The following is a 20424-nucleotide window of genomic DNA, read 5'->3' on the forward strand; positions in this document are numbered from 1 at the left end:
TCCACCCTGGTGTGATTGGTCAACCACTTCCAGCGCGTGTAGGAACTGTCTTATTCCGTCATTCCTTAGTGTGCGTGCCAGACAAGCCTCTGGGGAATCTTGGGCTTTATGTTTGTAGCACGACATCTCGATTCCCCGGAGTCAGGGGGTCGAACTAGTGACGAGCTGCTGAAGGAGCTTCAGTGTTTCTCTGGAGTTTTACACAGAAGAGCACTTCTCTGGTCGTGGAACAGTTTTTCCATTCCCACATTCACCCAGCGCCTCGATTGGCAGCACAGCAACCAACCGCTGACCTTTTCAGTGGACAACCCGCTCTGCCTCCTGAGCCACAGCCGACCAACAGGGGAACAAACACATACATTTAGAAATGTCCATCCAAGCGGAATCCATTTACTCAAATACCACGGGGGGAAATGGCTTTTTGATTGTGGTGCTCACAGCAGTGGAAAGTTAAATACAAAAATAAATACACATAAAAAACAATCATACACAGTATTTGGGGGATTCGATTAATACAACAAATTCCATATGGGTTGAATCATTGCTTAAAGTTCGGATGTGAGTTCTTTGACTTGGTGTCGGGTTTGAAACGCTGCTGCAGAAATGACTTTGATGATAATTTACTACAGATTTCAAGGTTATGACTCTGGAACTTGCTCTTTTGTGAGAGAATCTTTACAAATGTGTTGTTGTTCAGTCAGTTGTCGAACAGATTTGTTTCTCTCTCCAGCTTCGATTTCAGTTTCAGGTGTGAAATATACTGTAGAACACAGAAACGCTGCAGATGCAAGAATTTATACATATTTCTGTTTTGTTAAATATTCATTAGAATTGAAAGATTTTGTTTCTGCACATGTGAGAGCCGCCGCCAGATTCAGATTCTGGATTTCACGTGAGCAGGCTCCTTCTTCCCCGGCTCATTCATGTCAGAATCATTTGTCTCCTCGTCGTGAGGATCCGAAATACTTCAAGAAAAGAACCCGAGCTCGGAAACAACTCGTTGTGAAATTGCTGTGAAATAGAATCCGGGAGACGTTCAAATAAATACATCAGTTGTTGTGCACATATAAACATGGCTTTAGTCTCCGAGTGTGAGTCACAGATTCGGATGCGTCAGTTAATCTGAGTGTGGGTGTGAGCAGTGTAAAGATGAGGGTGTGGTGTTTGTGTGTGTGTGTGTGTGTGTGTGTGTTTGTCAGCCTGTGTGTATCTTCACACCTCTGTGAATGTTTGTGTGTTTGCGTGTGTGTGTGTGTGTATGTGTGTGTGCATCCATGCATTCATCTTCAAGCATCATTGAACTTGATGAAAACAAAAGAGAGAGATATTCCATGAGGATAAACAAAAAACCACATTCTGGAGTCTTGGTGTCATTTCATGTGAATCTGGAATATATCATTAAAATCTTTCCTTTCTCCCGTCATTCAGTCGCTCTTCCCTCGATCTCTCTGCCCCCCCCCCCCCCCCCCTTCATCTTCCGTGCCATTTTCTCCGTCGTCACTTTCAATCTCGATGGAGGAGGAGACTCGACCCTTCCCGCTGACTCGGTGCCATCAGCTGTGATGTCCATCAGGCGAACCGGGCCACTCTTATCTCCGTATTCCACCGACATCCACAGATTAAAAAGGGGGATTATCATTAGAAGTGCCCCCCCGATCCAGCTTTGAGGTGCTGCTCACTTTTATGCCGATCGCCTCGTTCCTCTATGAGAGCGAGTGAATATTTCAAGGGACGATAACACTGGATGTTCTCGGGAGCCGTTAACACAGTTGCAGTGAGAAACGATTTAAGGACTTCACAGTGTAATGAACTTAAAATGTTTTAATTAAATTTGTGTGTAAAGTATTTTCTTAACCATCTGAATGGTCAAAGATAATCTGAACAGCAGGGAGGTAATAATCAGCAGCACGAGAAGCGACTAACATCCAAATGACAAATTCCCTGGTTCTATTAGTTCGCAGCAATAACTGCAGCCACAAGAAGATCTAATTAGTGTGTTGTCGTGTTGAATATAATCAAGGCAGAGCTGAGGCGGGGGGGGGGGGATGGGGGGGGTCAGGACTTGAGACCAATCAACAGACTCACAGCAACAACTCAAGACTGAAACTGTGTCTCGCTGGCGACATGATGTGAAGCTGAATTCACACTGTTGTTGCAGAGGAGTTCTGAAAAAAGGATCTAATGAGGAACAAGGAGCATAAAGCCTCTACTAAAACTGATCTGTTCAGATATTTATTGTTCTGCAACAGGAAATGCACAATTAAGATAATGAGAAAAAGAACGACAAAAGAAACTTCACAGTTAACTATTACTACCAAATCCACTAAATCAGGGTTTTTTATGTGGATCGGCACCAAATCCTTCACATTTTCATCCAGAATTTTTTGAGATATGCTCAGTTGTTTTTGTGAAATCCGGCTAAAAAACAAACACTGTTATGTCCCACCCCCCCCCATCGGCCAAATTATGGGTTATATAGAATGCATTCATCCACCAAGGCTCAACGGTCCCCTTCAATTCAATCAAGCTGTAGAAGATTCGACACACACATAAATATCTTTCAGTAAACATAGCTGTTTTATTCCTTGAATAATTCCCTGAAACAATCAGCAGAAATTGTACAAAATGGTACATCTTTTTCTGTAATCCTGGAATGAAACCAGAAACACAATCAGTGAAAAGGCCACAACATTGTAATAAACTTTACTGTCTCACGTTGGGTTGCATCCAGTTCTTAAACCAACCGTATTTAAAACAACCCAAATCCTTCCTTGTCAAAACAACCTCTGCTAAACTTAAAAATCTTGGAAATCGTTAGAAGAGAGTTTTCTGGGAGGAACGCCAAGGATTCCCAGAATTTATGGAGCGTCAGAGATTTTAGCAAATGGATCCGTGTGCAAGTGATCAATCTTTTGCACTGTTTTGTCTTTGCCACGTTAAGTGGTTGTCTTCTGTTTCGGCATCGATCTTTCCTCCTCAAGTCTCAACATCGAGCCAACGTACAGGAATAACAACGAGTTCTCAAGAGAAAGGAAGGAAACGGACACTGAAGCTGTTGTTATCATGTCATTAATGATGAGGGATGTGGATTTTAAAATAGCATATCATCTTAAAGAGGTACTTACTACTTTAATACAGCATTGGCAAAATGGAGTTCAAAGGTGTTTACTTCTAAAGGGAACACAGGACCACAGAAGTGACGGCTGCTCTGGGTGCCTCAGCAGGAGCTCGTTTCCAGGTTGCAAGTCGACTTCTAAAGACGACAGGAATGATCTGCGTCCTGGCCTCGGCCCAAAAGCCTCCTGGGAACCTGGCATGAAACCTAACAAGTTAATATCAGGTGAACTACGAGTGAACTGCGACCGAGGCGTTTGCTCCGAGGGAAAGATAAGTGACGGCTCCGCTGATCCAGAGTGACGGCCCTTGACTGCCGGGCCTACGCTGGGAGGTCAGAGGTCAGGGAGCTTACTTCAGCGCTTATGCTGAACTCAGCGCGGTGTTACTGTTGATCTGGACATGGAGGCACGAGAGTGTAGAGGCCAGTGTGTGTGTGTGTGTGTGTGTGTGTGTGTGTGTGTTTGTGATTGAGTGCCTCGCTGTGTGTGTCACTGTGTATTTAGTTGAAGCCAAAGTGTTGCCAGGATTCTAGTCATGGCTGGATTAACAGATGATTTATTTTCTAATCATAATAGCTTTAATGGATCAGTGTGGGGACAGCGGATTGATCCTTCAGCTTTCCTCCAAGAAGTAAACATTCTCTCTACAGAAATCGAATCTTTCAACAACTTTACACTGGATTCTTTATTTTGTGACATATTTCCACTGCTGCAGTCATCGAGTGTAAAGTGATTGTCTTTCCAGATCCTGTCTCACGGTTTTATTAGCTCTTATGAAAAGTCTTCAGCTTCTGCTACACGTTAAATATGTTTCTATTTATTACTCAGACTAGACTTTGTGGATTCATCGTCTCATTTGTTCCTTTGAACAACTCGACAACAGTACAAACAGCTGTGAGGGTTATTTATTCATTTTATTGTCGAGCTACTTGGGGTCTGGACGTGACCTGACACGGCTTCGAGTCGGGGACATCACTTGTCAAAACACTCAACATCAGTTATAGGACAAACTGAGATTCTGCACAGAGAAAACAAATGACGACCCCTCTCTCTTCGGTCAGTGCAGGACACCTGTCGCTGTGTCTGGCAGCTCCCGCTGGGTTCCAGATAACTCTGCAGTCGAGACTGTCCAGCCTCCTGCTGGAGAGAGCACAATGGAACGCCACTCAAAGTCAAAGTCTTTCTCCTCGGGAGCTCGGGGGCGGGTCCAAACCGTCCAGACGTCACGCAACATTGGCGGCGCCCACAGAGCCGTGCACTGTAAATCATGAACCATCAACTGAAGGGCAAAGTGAATTATATTTGCCACTTTTTTATTAGAGCATTGCAGTATTGAGGCCTTGCTGATACACACATGGATCAATCATTCAGTCTCAGCTGTCAATCATGATGTTTTACAGCTTTCTTTACATCATCAAATCACTAATTAAAACAAAACTGATCTGAAACAATTGAACAAACATCAGGAAGAACCTGAAATATCAGAAAATATATGTGAGAAAAGTGTATTTGACATTTTCATTTGTTTCCTGTCCCATGCATCAACATGGAGGAGACAGGGTTTGTGACCTACAGCTGCAGCCAGTCACCAGGTTCAAGAAGCTCTGGCTGCACCAACGCTGCACTGCACATAGTTCAAATGTGTAATCACCAGCCAAAGACAGATAGACCAGCTTGTCAGCCATGTTTGTCATCAAGCACTTTGAGGTTGGAAATCAGTCATTTCAACCGGGAACAGCTTGATTTCTAAATTGTCTGGAACGCAGCCTCACAGCGGTGGAGCCTGACGGAGGAACACGCTGAACATGCTCAGCTTGAGGTTAAAGACGTGAAGCGAGAAGAAATCTCCTCTCACACACACACACTGAGGAGATTGATCTGCCAGGACTGACTAACCAGCTTTCTCTCCACTTGGTGGGAAGTGTGTTTGTCAGTCAGCATCGCACAACACGTGTGTCTCTGTTAAAAGGCCGAGCAGACTGACAGAGCCCTCGTCAGGAAGAGGAAGTGGCTCGACACTAAGTGTGACACTCCACTTTCCCGCCTCATTCACCTCATCGATTCCCTCAATAAAAGGATGAACTGATTTACAGGCCGGTGCTGCTACACAAGCCAACAATAAGTATCTAGGTCTGATCTCTTTCTCTAGTTTGCTTTCTCTTTGAGCAACGGGGGGGGGGGGGGGGTTCAGAAGAAGAATCTCTCTTTCAACTCGTGTGACCTGAGTGAACGGAGGTAAACTGAGGAAACCACAGCTCAGAGAGGAGAGAAGGAGAAGATAAAAGAAGCGTAACAAGCAGAGGGAGATGGTTAAAAACATCCCTGTGGACTGCTGTGACCAAATAGATTGAAATAATGAAGCCGGCCTCCAGACTTCACCCAGTGCGGTGAGAGTTTTTTCTTTTTCAATTTCACACAACACACCGTCAAATTGGGCCTTTGAGTGTGGGCCCGTGTTTTCATTGCACCGGGCTTGAAATCAATAAGTGCATTTATATTAGTTTGTGAGGTGTCAGTTAATGGTGTACTGTGCTCCGGCAGCATGTGGCATTCAGAGAGAAGTTAAATGTCTGTTTGTTTGATTGAGAAGGAGAAACTGGGCTTTGGGAAATCGTAGAAACAAGATTCTTCCAACCAGCCCGGGCTGTTCTTCTTTAGTTTGGTGTCAGAGGGAACAAAGGTTTTCTCACAGAGCTAATTTCCCTATAAATCAATTATCTGCTGAATGCTCTTTTTGTTCTGAGATAATTAATAACAGACGAAAACGTTCTGTCCTGAAAAGTGTCGTCATTTTGTTTCCTCTGGTGAGTTCAGGCACAAATCACCATCTTCTGTCAGTTTCAGTTTTCTTCCTGTCGTCCGTCCAGGTTACATCGAGGAGGCGTGCATCATCCCCTGTCCTTCAGACTGTAAACTCAGTGAATGGTCCAACTGGTCGCGCTGCAGCAAGTCCTGTGGCAGCGGCGTCAAGGTTCGCTCCAAGTGGCTCCGAGAGAAACCGTACAACGGGGGGCGGCCATGTCCCAAACTCGACCACCTCAACCAGGTAACGAAACCAAAGCCTGAGAGGAACATTCAGATCAAAACCTGCAGATGCTTTTCTGCTCGACCATGTTTACTGGATATTTGAATATGAGCTGTGCAAGATATTTATACTTATTACATGTGTAATCCAGTCTTTGTATATACGAGAGAGAGAGAGTTAAAAATCGATTGGATCTGCAGAACTTGACCTTACTTACAACTGCTGGACTGTAGACTTTATATAGAGATGGATGACTCGTCTTCACTTCCTCCCGGAAATGAAGCCAACCATTTTTTTGTGGAAGGGGCAGAAGGATGCTGCCAGGATTAAATATATAACAAACCAACCCACCATGTGATGTAACAGATCAGTTCTGATGGCCTGGACCAGTCTCCATTAGAGTAAACCAGTGATATATCCAATGCCTCACATACAACAATCACAGGACTAGCTAATAAGGTTACGCAGAAAGCTGATTGAGATGCTTAGGCTCCACTTTTCATGGGGGGGGGGGGGGGGGGTCTCATCTGGTCCACCTCTATGTACAGTTCATGATCTGCAGTTTGTTTCTGATCAGCGACACAGTTCAAAAAGCCTCAGGTTCTGTCACCGGAGCCCAATCAACACATTTATGCTCCAACATGTGTCAGTTGATTCCTCAAGGTTTCTATGATTCACTGGAATGAAACGGTTTCCGGGCCTGTGAGCATCAGCAGATGCAGATTAAGGTTGTGTTGACATACGCCTGCCTGTGTGTGTCTGTGTGTGTGTGATTGTGTGTGTATGTGTGTAAGTTTACACAGGTATTAATGCCAGAGGCTTTCCTGATTATATCCTCTCAAACGTTGCATTGATTATTAAGTCGTGCACTATATGAACAGTTGTGCTCATTAATCCGTCTGTCTCTCGTTTTAATCCACATCATCGCTCGCTGGCTGTGACTCATCGCTTCAGGCCCAGGTAAGAACTGCTCCTCTCAGCTATTTGTGATGTAGTGGCAGATGTTAAGTGTCAGTGATGTGAGTGTGTGTCGCTGACTGATCGACGCACACAGCCACAACATCCTCACTGTAAGTAAACAACAGAGCCCCGGCAGATTGATGCTGAGGAGGAGGAGGAGCCGCTCCGAGGGCAGAAATAATCTTAGTTAAACCGTAGAAAAGCTGAATCACGACTTATTAGAGCAAAACTTTCCACATAAACTTGCACGGCTGAGACGCAGCATTTAATATAAATCTGTATATAAATGAAATGTAGGATCCTGATTGTCACACGTCGAGGATTTATCTTGCAGTAAAAATATTGTAAACATTAATCTGTGAATCAATTTAAAAGCACGTGACTGAGGTTCCTCTCTCCGCTCAGGTCTACGAGGTGGTTCCATGTCAGAGCGACTGTAACCAGTACGTGTGGCTGGCCGAGCCCTGGAGCGTGTGGAAGGTCAGCAACGTGGACCTGAAGGAGAACTGTGGAGAGGGCGTCCAGACCAGAAAAGTCAGGTATCTGTCACTCTGGTCGTTTTGCTTATGATTGTTTATTTGTTTATTTGTTTATTTAGAAGGATCCCCATTAGCTCTACCCTAAGACAGAGCTACTTTTAGTGGGGTCCACATTTAAAATATACATACAGATATCAAACATTTAAAACATACGTTACATTACAAATATCAAAAGTTAAAATACATAAAAAATAATGATAATACAGTTTTACAGATATCAAAAATTAATTTAGTGGTTATGCAATTTTACCTTTGTCATGATATAAAACACTGATATATCCAATTCCATAGAAGCGAAAGCTGCAAACCATATAAGAGAATACTACAACTTTATGTACAGTACATCACCATCCAGTGTCACAAGTATGAGACACTAATATACATAAGTTTATTGATAGGAATTACATGTATTGTATGTTATATTTTTTAAATAAGTTTAGAGCAAAAATCGAACAAAAGCAATTTTTATATTGGACGAGTTGCTGCATTTTCACAGGATATATTAAACTGAATAAGGCTTTTTTACTCTCTGTATAATGAATAGGTTTATCGGAAAACTTTCTATATAATCATTAAGTTAATCAGAAAGAATAGTATAATATCTTACTGTTTATTTATTGGTTAAATCAGTTAAAACATAAAACAAAAGTTAAACATAGCTTGCAGATATTTAATTCAGCTTCTCCATGTTCAGGCTGTGGACACGTTGACCCTCCACAGCTTTATGTTTACTTTATGTATTTATATGAATCTGACCTCTGTTACTCTGACGTTCTCGCTCCACTGAGTGAGAAACACATCCTGTAGTTGTGTCACTGTCATGTGAACACAAAGACTCCTGCTCATTGGAGCACAACACCAGCTTCTCTGACCCGCTCCGTGTGGACCGGTCCCACAGGTGCATGCTGAACACCATCGACGGGCCCTCGGAGTCGGTGGAGGACTACCTCTGTGACCCGGAGGAGATGCCCCTGGGGGCCAGGGAGAGCCGGCTGCCCTGCCCCGAGGACTGCGTTCTCAACGACTGGGGGCCCTGGAGCCGCTGCAGCCTGGTGAGAGCTGAACCTGGATCAGAGGAGATGTGGGAGTGTCAGAGCTCTGTGAAGCTCTCGTAGATTTATCTTGATATCTTCCTCTCGTCATAAACATGTTCTCTGAGGCTCGAGGAACTCAAAGCATAGCGGTGCAGTGTTATCCTGAGCAGTGTGTGAATGGATGTCAACAGGTTCTTGTCCGAGGAGGAATAAAGGAGATATATAAACTGAGAGGCAGGTTTATACGTCTCCTATATCAGGCTTTACTCTCTGTGCGTTCAGCAGGGAGGGGGGGGGGGGAAGTAATTTATGATAAAGACTCAGAACTCCTCATGAGCAGGTTTTCCAATTTGCATTCAGTGACACACACACACACAAAAAGCATAAAGCTAAATTATCACCCCTCGTTTGTGAGGATCATTTGGAAAACAGTGAAATTACTGAGTTACTTTTCATAACAATAGTGATTTATTATCAGAGACACAAGGCTGCCGCGACTTCACTTCATAAATGTCGACTTCTTCCCAGGAGATGATGATAAAAAGAGCAGAAGATGATGATTTATCTGAGAGACCTGTTCAGGCTCAGTGTGAAATATGAAGACTTTATAAATTAAGATTTGTAAAGAAGACGTGATGTGATCACAGCAGTGATGCACCAGCCCACAGGCCGCGGCACGTGCTCCATGTGAATGTGTCAGAACCTCGTGTTCGGCTCCTCCTCTGCCCCCGACTCCTCAGATTCCTGGTAAAAAGCCATTTTAACTGCTCTGGTTACACCTGCTGTTCTCGCAGCAGCACCCCGGCCATTGTTAATCACACCCCCTTCTTTCTCAAAGTGCTTGACACAGACTTCCCACACTTCCAATCTCAATATGGAGGCTGCAGTGGCACCAGCGGGGCCTCTCACATCTTTTATTCATCACAGCCGTGATGGAGTTATTCAAAAAGCTGTCATTCCCCCCCCCCATCAACTCTCCTCAATGCGATCAATGACTGTGAAGAATATGCTGGTTTACTGTTCCTGCAGAATATATGTTTCAGCTTTCTTGTTATTTCCAACTGGAAAAATCCACATACTGGGAATCCCCAGAGACCAGGGCCGTGCCGATGCTTAGATAATGTCTTGACAGGAAATCTTACATGAACATAATCCAGAATCGGGAGCATTCAGTGTGGCTGATGGCTCGGGGACTTGTCTGTGGACTTTGTGTCTGTATGAAGTTCTTATTACTTATTACAGACTGGTCTGTCTCCTTTTCAGCCGTGTACTCGAACCAACAGCCGGATTCGCACAGCGTACCCAATCCGGTCTCCCAGTGGGGGGAGGCAGTGTCCAGACACCACTGATAGGGAGCCCTGCGGCCTGAACCTCAACTGCTTCAACTACTTCTACAACATCACAGGTAAAGGGAATCTTTCAGGGTTCTTCTGCAGTGGTTAGGAGCTGAGTCTCCTTCTTTACAGCTGCTTTTTCACAGCCTGTGCGAGGTGGGAATCTGGTGCTTTTTATTCCCCCTCAGCATTCTGTATAAAAAGAATGAGCCTTCACGGAGGAACAATGTTGATCCACCTTCATATTGGCAGCTGAGTTTGTCACAGAGCTGAGTCAACGAATGTGTGAAGAGCTTGAGGGGATAGAAGCTGACACCTTCGTGTTACACATCAGGACTCATGGTCCAGAGCGCCGGCCTTGCTTCTGTGTACGACCTCAGACTGGATATATAAAATGGACGTTTACACCGGGTCAGGAAAATAACTCAACTCCTCCCTTGATTTATAACGTCAGTAAACATTGTCCTATAAGGAGTTAGTGATGTTTATCTCCAGTTTCAAGTCTTCTTCAATGAAGCATTAGGATCATTGTGTAAATTATCATCTGTTTTGAGTCAATTATGCGATAAAACATTGGGGCCTGGACACCATGTGATTGACAGCTAGTACCGTCCAATGGGTGAAGGTTTCAGCAGGTGTAGGTGGGGGTGCAGTGTCCTCGAGCTCAGTCAGGTTCCACCGCCGCTTTAAATATGGTTACTTCTGATTTAATAAAAAATAAGGTGTCGTTGGACAATATGCCAAACTTGATTTTTCGAAACAGCAGCTTAAAGTTAGAAAACACATTGAGGCAGATCTACTGCTTCTGGTTGGAGACGTTTTTTTAATTTCCCGTTTCAGAGCAAGACAAATCAATAACTGACTCATCTGTTCTTTTGCAGCCTTATCAATCACAAACTTTCCAATGTTCTATCAGACATTGTTTTGTTAATGAGGCTCTTCTGATTCTCAATCTCAGGCGGGGTTTGTTTTTTCACTTGAGCTCCACTTGGAAAGGTCAAACGAGCTCACATCACATTATTCTACAGATCTCTTCATATGTTTGGCTGCAGACCCCCGTGGGTTCGATGCTCAGTGGCACCTCGGTGGTGATTTCCAAACAGAAAAGATTCTGGAACTCCTTGTGGAATTTGAGCCGGGAGCTTCTTCAAGCTCTCCCCTGGAATCTGGAGCAAATCACAACTCAACATCACGTTCACATTTCATTCCCAAAACTGTAAAGAAAAAAACCTAAATAAAAGATTTCAATAAAGATAAGCAGAAAGAAAAGATTGGCACTGTTCCTATTTTCCAGTTGTTGAAAGTTGTATTGTGTTGCCTTCGCTTCTGCTGCCCTACATTCTGCAGCAGCCCACTCCCCTGCCTTCCCTTTGTGTCAGGAGATGAGACACATAATCCCTGCTGCTGGGTTCACAGTGGCACACTGGCTTCCTGGGGTAGATGTACATAATATACAAGCTGAGATTATTATTGGGTAAAACACTCTTTCTTGTTGTTTTTCATTGTCGATGCAGAAACCGTTCCTTCAGTGTCTCTCTCCTTTTTACAGCTTCCTGTCTCTCTCTCTCTCTCTCTCTCTCTCTCTCTCTCTCTCTCTCTCTCTCTCTCTCTCTCTCTCTCAGCGTCGCTCTTTCTTCTTTGCCATCTCCATATTTTTCACTCCCCAGAGGAGCCACACATTCCCCCAGAATTGAGTTCGAAAACGTCAGCGCCTGGCGTCATCGTTGTCGGCCAAGGACACGAGAGCCTCACTCCTTTGTTATTTTTAACAACATGCACGATGCATTTACCTCGTTTAAAAAAGTAGGATTGACCCAAGAATGAACCCATAAAGATTTGTTGCAAACCAGGATAGAATATTTAACATTGAAGATTTGGGGGGGGATCAATATTTCCTTTTGATTTCTCAGGAAATATTTTATAGGTCTTTATGTTAGAATTCAGACATGTTTAAGGGATTTAAATCTGTGCAAGTTTAATGCAGATCCAAATAAATGTGTTTTCATAACTCTACTTCTCATTTTTTAAGGGGCGTAACCTGATGTATGTCTGTAACAAAATGTATTTTCCCCTTGACAGAAACGTAACTTCAGCTTCTAGTGTTGCTGAACTTTTCTGCTGTTTACTTCTAAATGCCGGTTGCTTCTCAGAGGAAGGGAACTTAAGTCTGAGCGCCGGCCCACACAGCTCGCGTGTGTGATGTCAGCATAAAAGGCCACTGATGGCAGCTGGATTTATTGGATTTAAGTGAGCGGTTCTAAACCTTAAATGACCTCTTTGCAGAGCAAGTAATCATCTCTTATCGACAGTGATCTCTGCGAGCCAGAGGCCGTTTGGAGTCACAACAGAAAACGAAATGACAAAAAAGCTCACACCGATTATTTTACAGTTGGAGTCGTTCAACTCAAGGTAAAGAGCTGAGTCACACTTACTGTACAAGGCACACACTCGTCTTTCTGCTGCGTCATCCGGTCGGTTCATTTGTATGCGGGACACGTCTCTCCTCTAAGATCCACTCAGAGACAAGAGCAGGGACCGAGGGAAAGTTTTGTCTCACGTCTGCAAAGTCACCAGGGATTAAATCGTCAATGCACCTTTATCCAAAATCTATAAATTAATTGATATTAACATGAAAACATGAATTCAACATGATGCATCAGTGCAAAGATCCACGACAGCTGTTTCTCTCTGTGATTTATTCAGTCGACTAATGTTTGAACTTTGTTTCCATTATCATCTGTATTTATTTACCTACATTTATTAATAAAGTATTTACACACCTGTTTAATTCTGTCCTTTGCCGGAGCCTTTCACTTTATCCAGATCAATAGAGTCAGGACTTGGCTCCGAGTCGCTCACTTAAAGCTGCTATAATCAATACTTGTATATTAAGAATGGATCAATCATTTTAATGTCATTTTTCAGTGACATTTATTCCGCACGGAAAGTGGATTAAATTAGGGATGAAAGATAGAGGCTCATAGTTTACTTCATATTTATTCATCCCTTCATTGTGTGGTCTTGTTCTCTGGGTGACGGAGCGTGTGTGTGTCTCCAGCATCAATATCTTTTGTTTTGTTGCTTTAGAATCCAAACAGGAATCAATAGACCTTGATGACAGTTAGATGTGAATGTGTTTTGTTTCCTCCTCAGACTGGAGCACGTGTCAGCTGAGTCAGAACGCCGTGTGCGGGAGCGGCATCAAGACCCGGATGCTCGACTGTGTTCGGAGCGACGGCAAATCTGTGGACATCAAGTTCTGCGAGGAGGTGAGGCCTGTCTCCCTTTGTGCCTTCTCTTCTGTTTCATGGGAAGTTTATATTTATATATTTTTACCTGTGTGACGGAAATCTGGAGGTACAAGAGGCTTGAAACATCCAAGTTATCTACGTGTATTTAATAAGGGGCTTTCTGCAGAAAGGATCAACACAGGGAAACCCCAAGGATCTCAGAGTGAAGATGGAGAACAGTCAAATGCAAAGATCTGATATAGGAGAACAAGGTTGTTTGCCTGAGCCAGTTCAGACTGGTTCTGTAGAGTAGTTTAAGACAGGAACCAAAGCACAGGAACAAATGATTGGCATACATTTCCATTGGGTTCTTTGGACAGTCGATAAGAAATGGAAAGGTCAAACAGGTATATAGAAAGGTCAGACAGGTTTCAGGTCATAAACAGTTAAGGTCATGGAGTCTTAGACAGGTCTGCAAAAAGTTACTCTTCAACTATCAAAATAAAAACTATAAATCCACACTTTGCTATTTTCCATTACACCAAGTTACTTTTCCAATACACCTGTTTGACGTCCTGGGTTTTGAGGGAAGTTCTTAAAATGTTGCTTAGAGAACTTTGGGAGTTAAAGGTCATTTTGGTTTCACAAAACATATTAATGAAGTTCCTTTTATTAAAAAGTCTTCACTATGACTCTGGATATAAACTGCGAGTTGACTGGTATTCAGTTTCTTCTTAATGACTTAATCACATCACTCATTACATTAGTGTTCTATCCGTCCGGTGCCATTAGTCCCACAGCAGCATGAAATATTCAGAAGTATTTCCAGGCAGAGATTGTTCCCGTAGCCCCAGGCTGTCTGTGTTATTCATTCATAATGTGTCTCCGCTCCCTGTAATTGTAGCCGGCGGGTTGTGGCAGAGCCGTCCCCACAGCTATTTAACCCCTCGCCCTCTTCATCATGAGGCTCATTCACAAAAAACACATTGTGTCAGGATGGCTTTCAGGACGCTGCTCAGCTCAGTCTTTCCCCCGCCAGAGCAGAGGCTTCTGGGAATTAGCGATCGTGCTGAGAGGTCAAGCTGCTGTCGGGCTGGAACAGATTGAGTGTCGCCGCGACCGCTGGTCTGTGTTGTGAAGGACTCTGTGATGTGTCGTCAATTACCCCCCCCCCCCCCCCCCCCCTTCATGTCCCTTAATGTGCTGCAGTTGAATCTGGAGAAGAAGTGGCAGATGAACATCTCCTGTGTGGTCGAGTGTCCCGTCAACTGCCAGCTGTCGGAGTGGTCGCCCTGGTCAGACTGTTCCCAGACCTGCGGACTGGAGGGTAAGAGCCAGGATATGAAACATGTGCTTCAACATTATGATCAGATACAATCCATCAAACGTTGTGGAGCTGCAGCAACTTCCAGTGGAATGGAAGGTTTGACAGGACTCACTGGTAAAAGATAAAACCTAACGAGACATCTTTAAACATGATGGATAAACCGAAATGTAGTTGGAATGAATTTATAGAATCAAAACCCTCAGCAAGGAAAGTTAAAAATGAGCAACAATAGAACATATTTACGTTAAAAATTGTTTATACTCATACAATATGATGTCAAATTCATGCAGCTGGTCTATAAATGTTTTTAAAGATAGAGACAAACTTCATATTCTTGATAACAACACATCAAGTCTTAAATCTAGAAATTGAAACAGACTTCAAGGTCGTGTGACACTTTGTTGTTGTTTCAATGCAGAATAATATAAATTGAGTTTCGTCCTTTCACAGTGTGGGAAAATAATAATAATACACTTTATGTATCCAGCACTTGTCATAACATAAAGTGCATTCGTGTTCAATCAAGAACCAAAACAAACCTCCGCCCTGAAATGAGCTGTGTGACTTTGATTGACAGTGTTTTTGCAACACAGTGGACTTCATGATGCTCGGCAGCAGCTGCACTTCAATCAATCAATTAATCATCAATCAATCAATCAGTCAATCAATCAACAAATCATCAATCAATCAATCAATCAATCAAATTGTATTTGCAGCAGGGTCACGCTGGGCCTCCGCTAACGAGAGAGACATCCTGATTAATTTCTCTGCCCCTGATTCTTATCAGAGAAAAATTCAAATTGAATATCTGCCAACCAGATCCAATGCAGCGCCTCTACCTTATTGTTATTACAGGAGCATACAGAGGATCACGGTAACTTTTTTAATTAAAACAGACAAGTTAGCTAAACAATTTAATGCAGAACAGCAGAAACCTGCATTTCAGGCCTTTCTTTGATGTTTCCTCTAATAATTTATATAATGTTTTGTCAGCAAGTCGGACAGAGTCGGACGACCTGTCCTCGTCTGAACTCCAGCTGGAACCATCACCAGCACTGAAGAGCTTTGGTTCAACCATGAACAATGAGAAACATAAAATTACTAAAGATGTTGAGGCTCATTGACGTTTTGCATCTTTTCTGGTCTGTTGTTCTTGGACCGATGTCGGTTGTGAGGCTTTTACATGAATGTGTGTATCCAGGAGCTCATTGTGTTGTTCTCCATCAAATACATGTGTGTACAAACAGCAAGAAGAACCTGGAGGGGCCAAACTTTATGGTTTCAAAAAAGCTTTTTCCCCTTCCCTTTGTCCCAGGTGTGTTGAAGAGCAGAATATTGCATCAGTTTATATTGCAAAACACAGTTTTCTGTGCATGTGTGTATCTCCACACTAAAGTCCCTCCGGGGGACACAAACATGCACGCTCAGCACAACAAACTTGTGTAACTAAGGAATCCGACTCTTCCTCTTCCCCCCCCTGGAGGCGTTTGGCCCGGACAAATTCACAGAAGCAAAAGAGAGGAAGTGTTATTTAAGTGAGAGTGATTGCCTCACGGTCTTCTTGCCAAATGACCGGTGAAAACTCGTTGTCCTGTTTCCCTGGCTGTTGTTCGGGGGAAGTTCAAAACAAAAGTTGCCGTCGCACCATTACGTCTTCCTGCTCCTCGGGGCGGCGGGGGTGCAATATGAAGAAGAGACGCCACAGTGATCACTGCTAAATCACAAGGAATAAAATGAACGTTTCAAAAGAAATGGTTGAAGGAGCAATGGGGATCTCATTTGATGTGTTCAGTGTGTATGTGGTGGTGGGGGGGGCGTTCCCTCGTTGGAACTGGATATTGGTTTTGTGCAGTCTGTGTGTGGGAAGGCTGGTTTGTGTTGAAGGATGTCGGAGGTGAGCAGAGGGGCTTTCTGAGGTGAGCAGAGTTCTGGCGAAGGCAGCGTGGAAATGACAGAGAGATGAAAGCTGCAGATGATTTTGCGAGTGGGCGATTTACAACAGGTTGGCAGGAAGGTTGTGTTCTCAGATGTGCGTCTCTGTTTGCAAGGCTTTTGTGTTTGTGTCTTTTTACCGGTTAATTCACAGCAATTTCTGCATTCAAATCGAAAAAAAAACCCTCTGCGTGGTGTTTGCTGCTCTGATGTATTGGATTCACAATATTTAAAGAGGGGCCGCTGATTGATTGTGGATGAAAAAGCCATTTTAGTCGAGAAGACCAAGAACCAATCAAGATGGAGGAGAGAACCAGCCGGTCGGGGGAGCTGAGTGCTTTTGTGTGCACAGTAAAATTAATTTAAAGGCATTCAAAACAAAAACGTGCATTTAAAATGAGTTGTGTGTCGAGGTAATGGATGACTGCTGCGTGGTGAACCACAGTGGGCGCCGCGTGTGTGTCAGACGTGTTTGTGTTAAGTTCATCGTGGAGAAAACACACAACCACTTTATTCTCAGTGTAATCGTGTTATTTATATAATATCATGCTGCTGCAGCAAAGGACCAGGGCTCCAGAGACCACCCTGTTGTTGTTGTTGTTGTTATTGTTACTGAAATCTATTTAGTGTAATGATCATTGTTTTCTAGGACAATTGCTAATTCAAACAATTATACTGTGCAACCAAGGTAACACAAATCCTTGACAAATTGTGTGAATATAGAGATTAAAACATAATTCTCTCGTTAAAGGTACACAAAACATTCAAAACACAAAGACACACATCAGTGCAACACAACGACAATATTCAACAATAATTCACTTATTCCATATCTATTTGTTTTTGTATTGAATGTTTGAAATTTAAGTTTATTATCTCATATTGATCTTTTATTCATCAACTACTTTATTATATATTAGTAATACAATGTACTTTCTTTTAATGGTGGTTTCACATGATGTACTTGTATTTTATGGGCGTCTGTGATGCAGAGATTGGTCGTCCACTGAACAGAAGGTCGGTGGTTCGATCCCCGGCTCCTCCAGTCCACATGCTGAAGTGTCCTTGGGCAAGACACTAAACTCTAAATTGCCCCTGATGGTGTGTGATAGAAAACGAGCTTTGTGCAGAAGTGTTTGAATGAACGTGTGTGTGAAAAGTACGAAAAACAATCCATGAACCATTTGTATAACAACCGTGACAATAAACGTCTTGATTTCTGACATATCAAAGGAAAAAATTAATAATTATAATCATGATATTGCAGATTGACACGTGTCCTCTGGTGTGTCTCCTCCAGGGAAGATGTGGCGGCAGCGCTCGGTGGTCCAGGCGTCTCAGGGGGACGGCCGGCCGTGTCCTTCTCAGATGGAGCAGTGGAAGCCCTGTCCCGTCCGGCCCTGCTACCGCTGGCAGTACAGCCCCTGGTCTGAGTGTCGGGTGGAGGTGGGTCAATAAGTCGCAGCCTCGTCCTGAAGTCCAGGGAGATTAAATATTAATAACTGCATCGACCTGCGTTGGACGTGAGAAATGCAACTTCGACAGCTCTGAGATCAATGTACACCAGAGTTTGGGACAGAAATCGAAGCATCTGGCACAAAAGTAATGGAGCAAGTCTTAAGTATTGATGAACAACCTTATGGATCCATGCACATCAGAGACGGACATTAAAAATGAATCTAATGCACCTTTAATGCTGATACATTTACTTTCCACCGGTGTCTCTCCACTGCTCTTATACCTGATCAGTGAAGAAGATCTGCACTCTGTGATAAATGGGATGAGAGGAAACTGGGAGAGCTTGGTTGTAGTTCTATGAGTTAACTAATCTATATCCTCTATTTCTATCAGTGAACTCTATCAGGTGTTCATTCATCTCAGCCGTCCTCGAAGAAACGAGAGACACAAACATAGAGAAACATTTTTTCAAACGGCTTAAAGACTAAACTCACAGCCACATCTCTAGTAACTCCAGAACATATGTGTCTCTGTGTGGCTGTAGATTCATGTAACTTGTCTCCCTGGTGTCCCCCTCCTGTCAGAGTGTGGTGTGCGGACACGGCACGCGCTACAGGAACCTGTCCTGCTTCGTGTCGGACGGCTCCATGGACAGTGAGGGCGAGGGCGAGGGCAGCCTGGTGGACGAGGAGCTGTGCGGCAGCCTGGAGCTCGCCGTGGACGGAGACAAGCAGATCACACTGAAGGAAGCCTGCACCCTCCCCTGCCCAGGTAATGAAACCACTCCACACTGGGGGAGACTGGGAGCTTCTTGTGCTGCTCCAGCGACCTTGGAAAGTGATGTGGAAACTCCGAGAAGCAGCAGCGTCATGACAGTAAAGAAGTTTTCACGATCTGTACATCACTGTCAGAGGTGTCGGTCTGTGAATCACTCACATTTATTCTCTGGGTTTCACTCGATGAGAAATTCCCAGACAAACAAATCTTCTGCCGCACAAACAAGTTGTAAATAAAGGCAGCGATACTAATATTTCCTCAACTAGTCCACAAGGACAGAGACTAATTCACTGAGGCACCGAAGCTGCCTGGGTGTTGTTTACCTCGGCTGCTTGCTCCTCCTGAATCTAACAAAGGTTCGAGCAGAAAGAACCAATACAAGTTTGTGTTTCTCTGCAGAGCAGCTTCCAGGTTCATCCAGGGGAACAGAGGAGTCCGTGTGCAGAGCGTGACACTTTCAGTCAGTTAGATTTATATCATGAAACACTGCTCTTACAGGATTGGACTGCGTTCCCACTCGCCATCTGTTCACGACCTCTGCAATCAGATGTAGGAGCTCAACCTGAAGGCAGAAGAAAGTGGCTGCATTAAGGCAGATGCTTTGTATAGCTGTGTGTGTGAATCTCATTTACTGGAAGCCCCCCCCCCCCCCCCTGCCAGAAACACAGAGAGCGTCTCTACCTTCTTAAGTGGTTTGAAATCACAACAGATGTTCTGCTGTCGTCTTTCTGCAGATTGTCGTCTCATATTCTGGTCAGTTTAGTTCCAGTTTACCTGATAGTGGCTTGGGATTTGGACCACAATGCACCACATCTTAATGGATTCCTCTCTGACTGCAGTTTCATTCAAATCTGCCCAGTAGCTAATGGCATATTCATCAAAAGACAGTGGTAACCTCCTTGCTGAAGGTAAAAAAAAACGAATCTGCTGCCTCCCTCCTCAGATCCAGGCCACCTACCCTCTGCAAAGCGTGCTTGAGGTTCATTGAGTGTGAGCTCTGAGCTTCTACTACTGATCCTCTCTCTGCAGGAACTCGACCAATCCACAGACTCCAAGTCTACAATGTCCACGCACACCAGGACACAAGAATGAAAAGAGAGAGGGAGTTGAATTAAATCACTTTTGGGAGCTGCTGTTGGACTCAAGCCTCCGTCTGCAGACTTTTCTTTCTGAAAAAGAAAATATGCAAAATGCTAAAGAGATGAGAAATATAATTTAACTCAAATTTCTTGATTTTCACAAAAATGTTTCAGCTGTGTTATAATCCTTTGAATTATATCTCCTTCGCCTTTATTCAAATCCTTCTAGAATCCATAAATATGTAAATATTTCATTTCACAAGTTGAACTGCTCGTGGTCGGATAATATTGAAGCTAAAACATTCAACTAAACACAAATATGAGCAAAAAAATAACATTTTTGAGTGGAGGAGAATTCAATCGATCTGTGTTTGTGTTGGAGAGAGTTTGATCTGAGTTAAATGAGTTAAACGGATCCGTCCTCTGAGTTCACGTGCTCCTCCGTGTCCGTCTCACATCCCAGCAGCTGAGATCCTGTAAGAGTCTGCAGCTTCTTTTCACTAAGAGAGTAAAACACAAGACGATCCCTCACAGGGCTCCCACCGGCGAGCACTGTGAGGTTCAGTTTGATGAAGCCACTGAACAGGAACCATTTTCTGTTTCACACCGAACC

The 20424-nt window shown here is 43.7% G+C and overlaps 1 protein-coding gene across 1 annotated transcript in view; it reads left to right on the forward strand.

Moving 5' to 3' along the window:
• The window catches only part of LOC128449159 (thrombospondin type-1 domain-containing protein 7A), a 124842-nt gene that overhangs the window by 99178 nt on the left and 5240 nt on the right, over positions 1 to 20424 (forward strand). Inside the window, exons 17-24 of the mRNA XM_053432208.1 lie at positions 5984 to 6162; positions 7489 to 7640; positions 8539 to 8692; positions 9938 to 10079; positions 13162 to 13277; positions 14448 to 14565; positions 17798 to 17943; positions 18540 to 18726. Coding sequence (XP_053288183.1) covers positions 5984 to 6162; positions 7489 to 7640; positions 8539 to 8692; positions 9938 to 10079; positions 13162 to 13277; positions 14448 to 14565; positions 17798 to 17943; positions 18540 to 18726 — 1194 coding nt within the window. The remainder of the gene's footprint in view (positions 1 to 5983; positions 6163 to 7488; positions 7641 to 8538; positions 8693 to 9937; positions 10080 to 13161; positions 13278 to 14447; positions 14566 to 17797; positions 17944 to 18539; positions 18727 to 20424) is intronic.

Source organism: Pleuronectes platessa, chromosome 10, assembly GCF_947347685.1.
Source record: "Pleuronectes platessa chromosome 10, fPlePla1.1, whole genome shotgun sequence".
Taxonomy (NCBI): Eukaryota; Metazoa; Chordata; class Actinopteri; order Pleuronectiformes; family Pleuronectidae; genus Pleuronectes; species Pleuronectes platessa.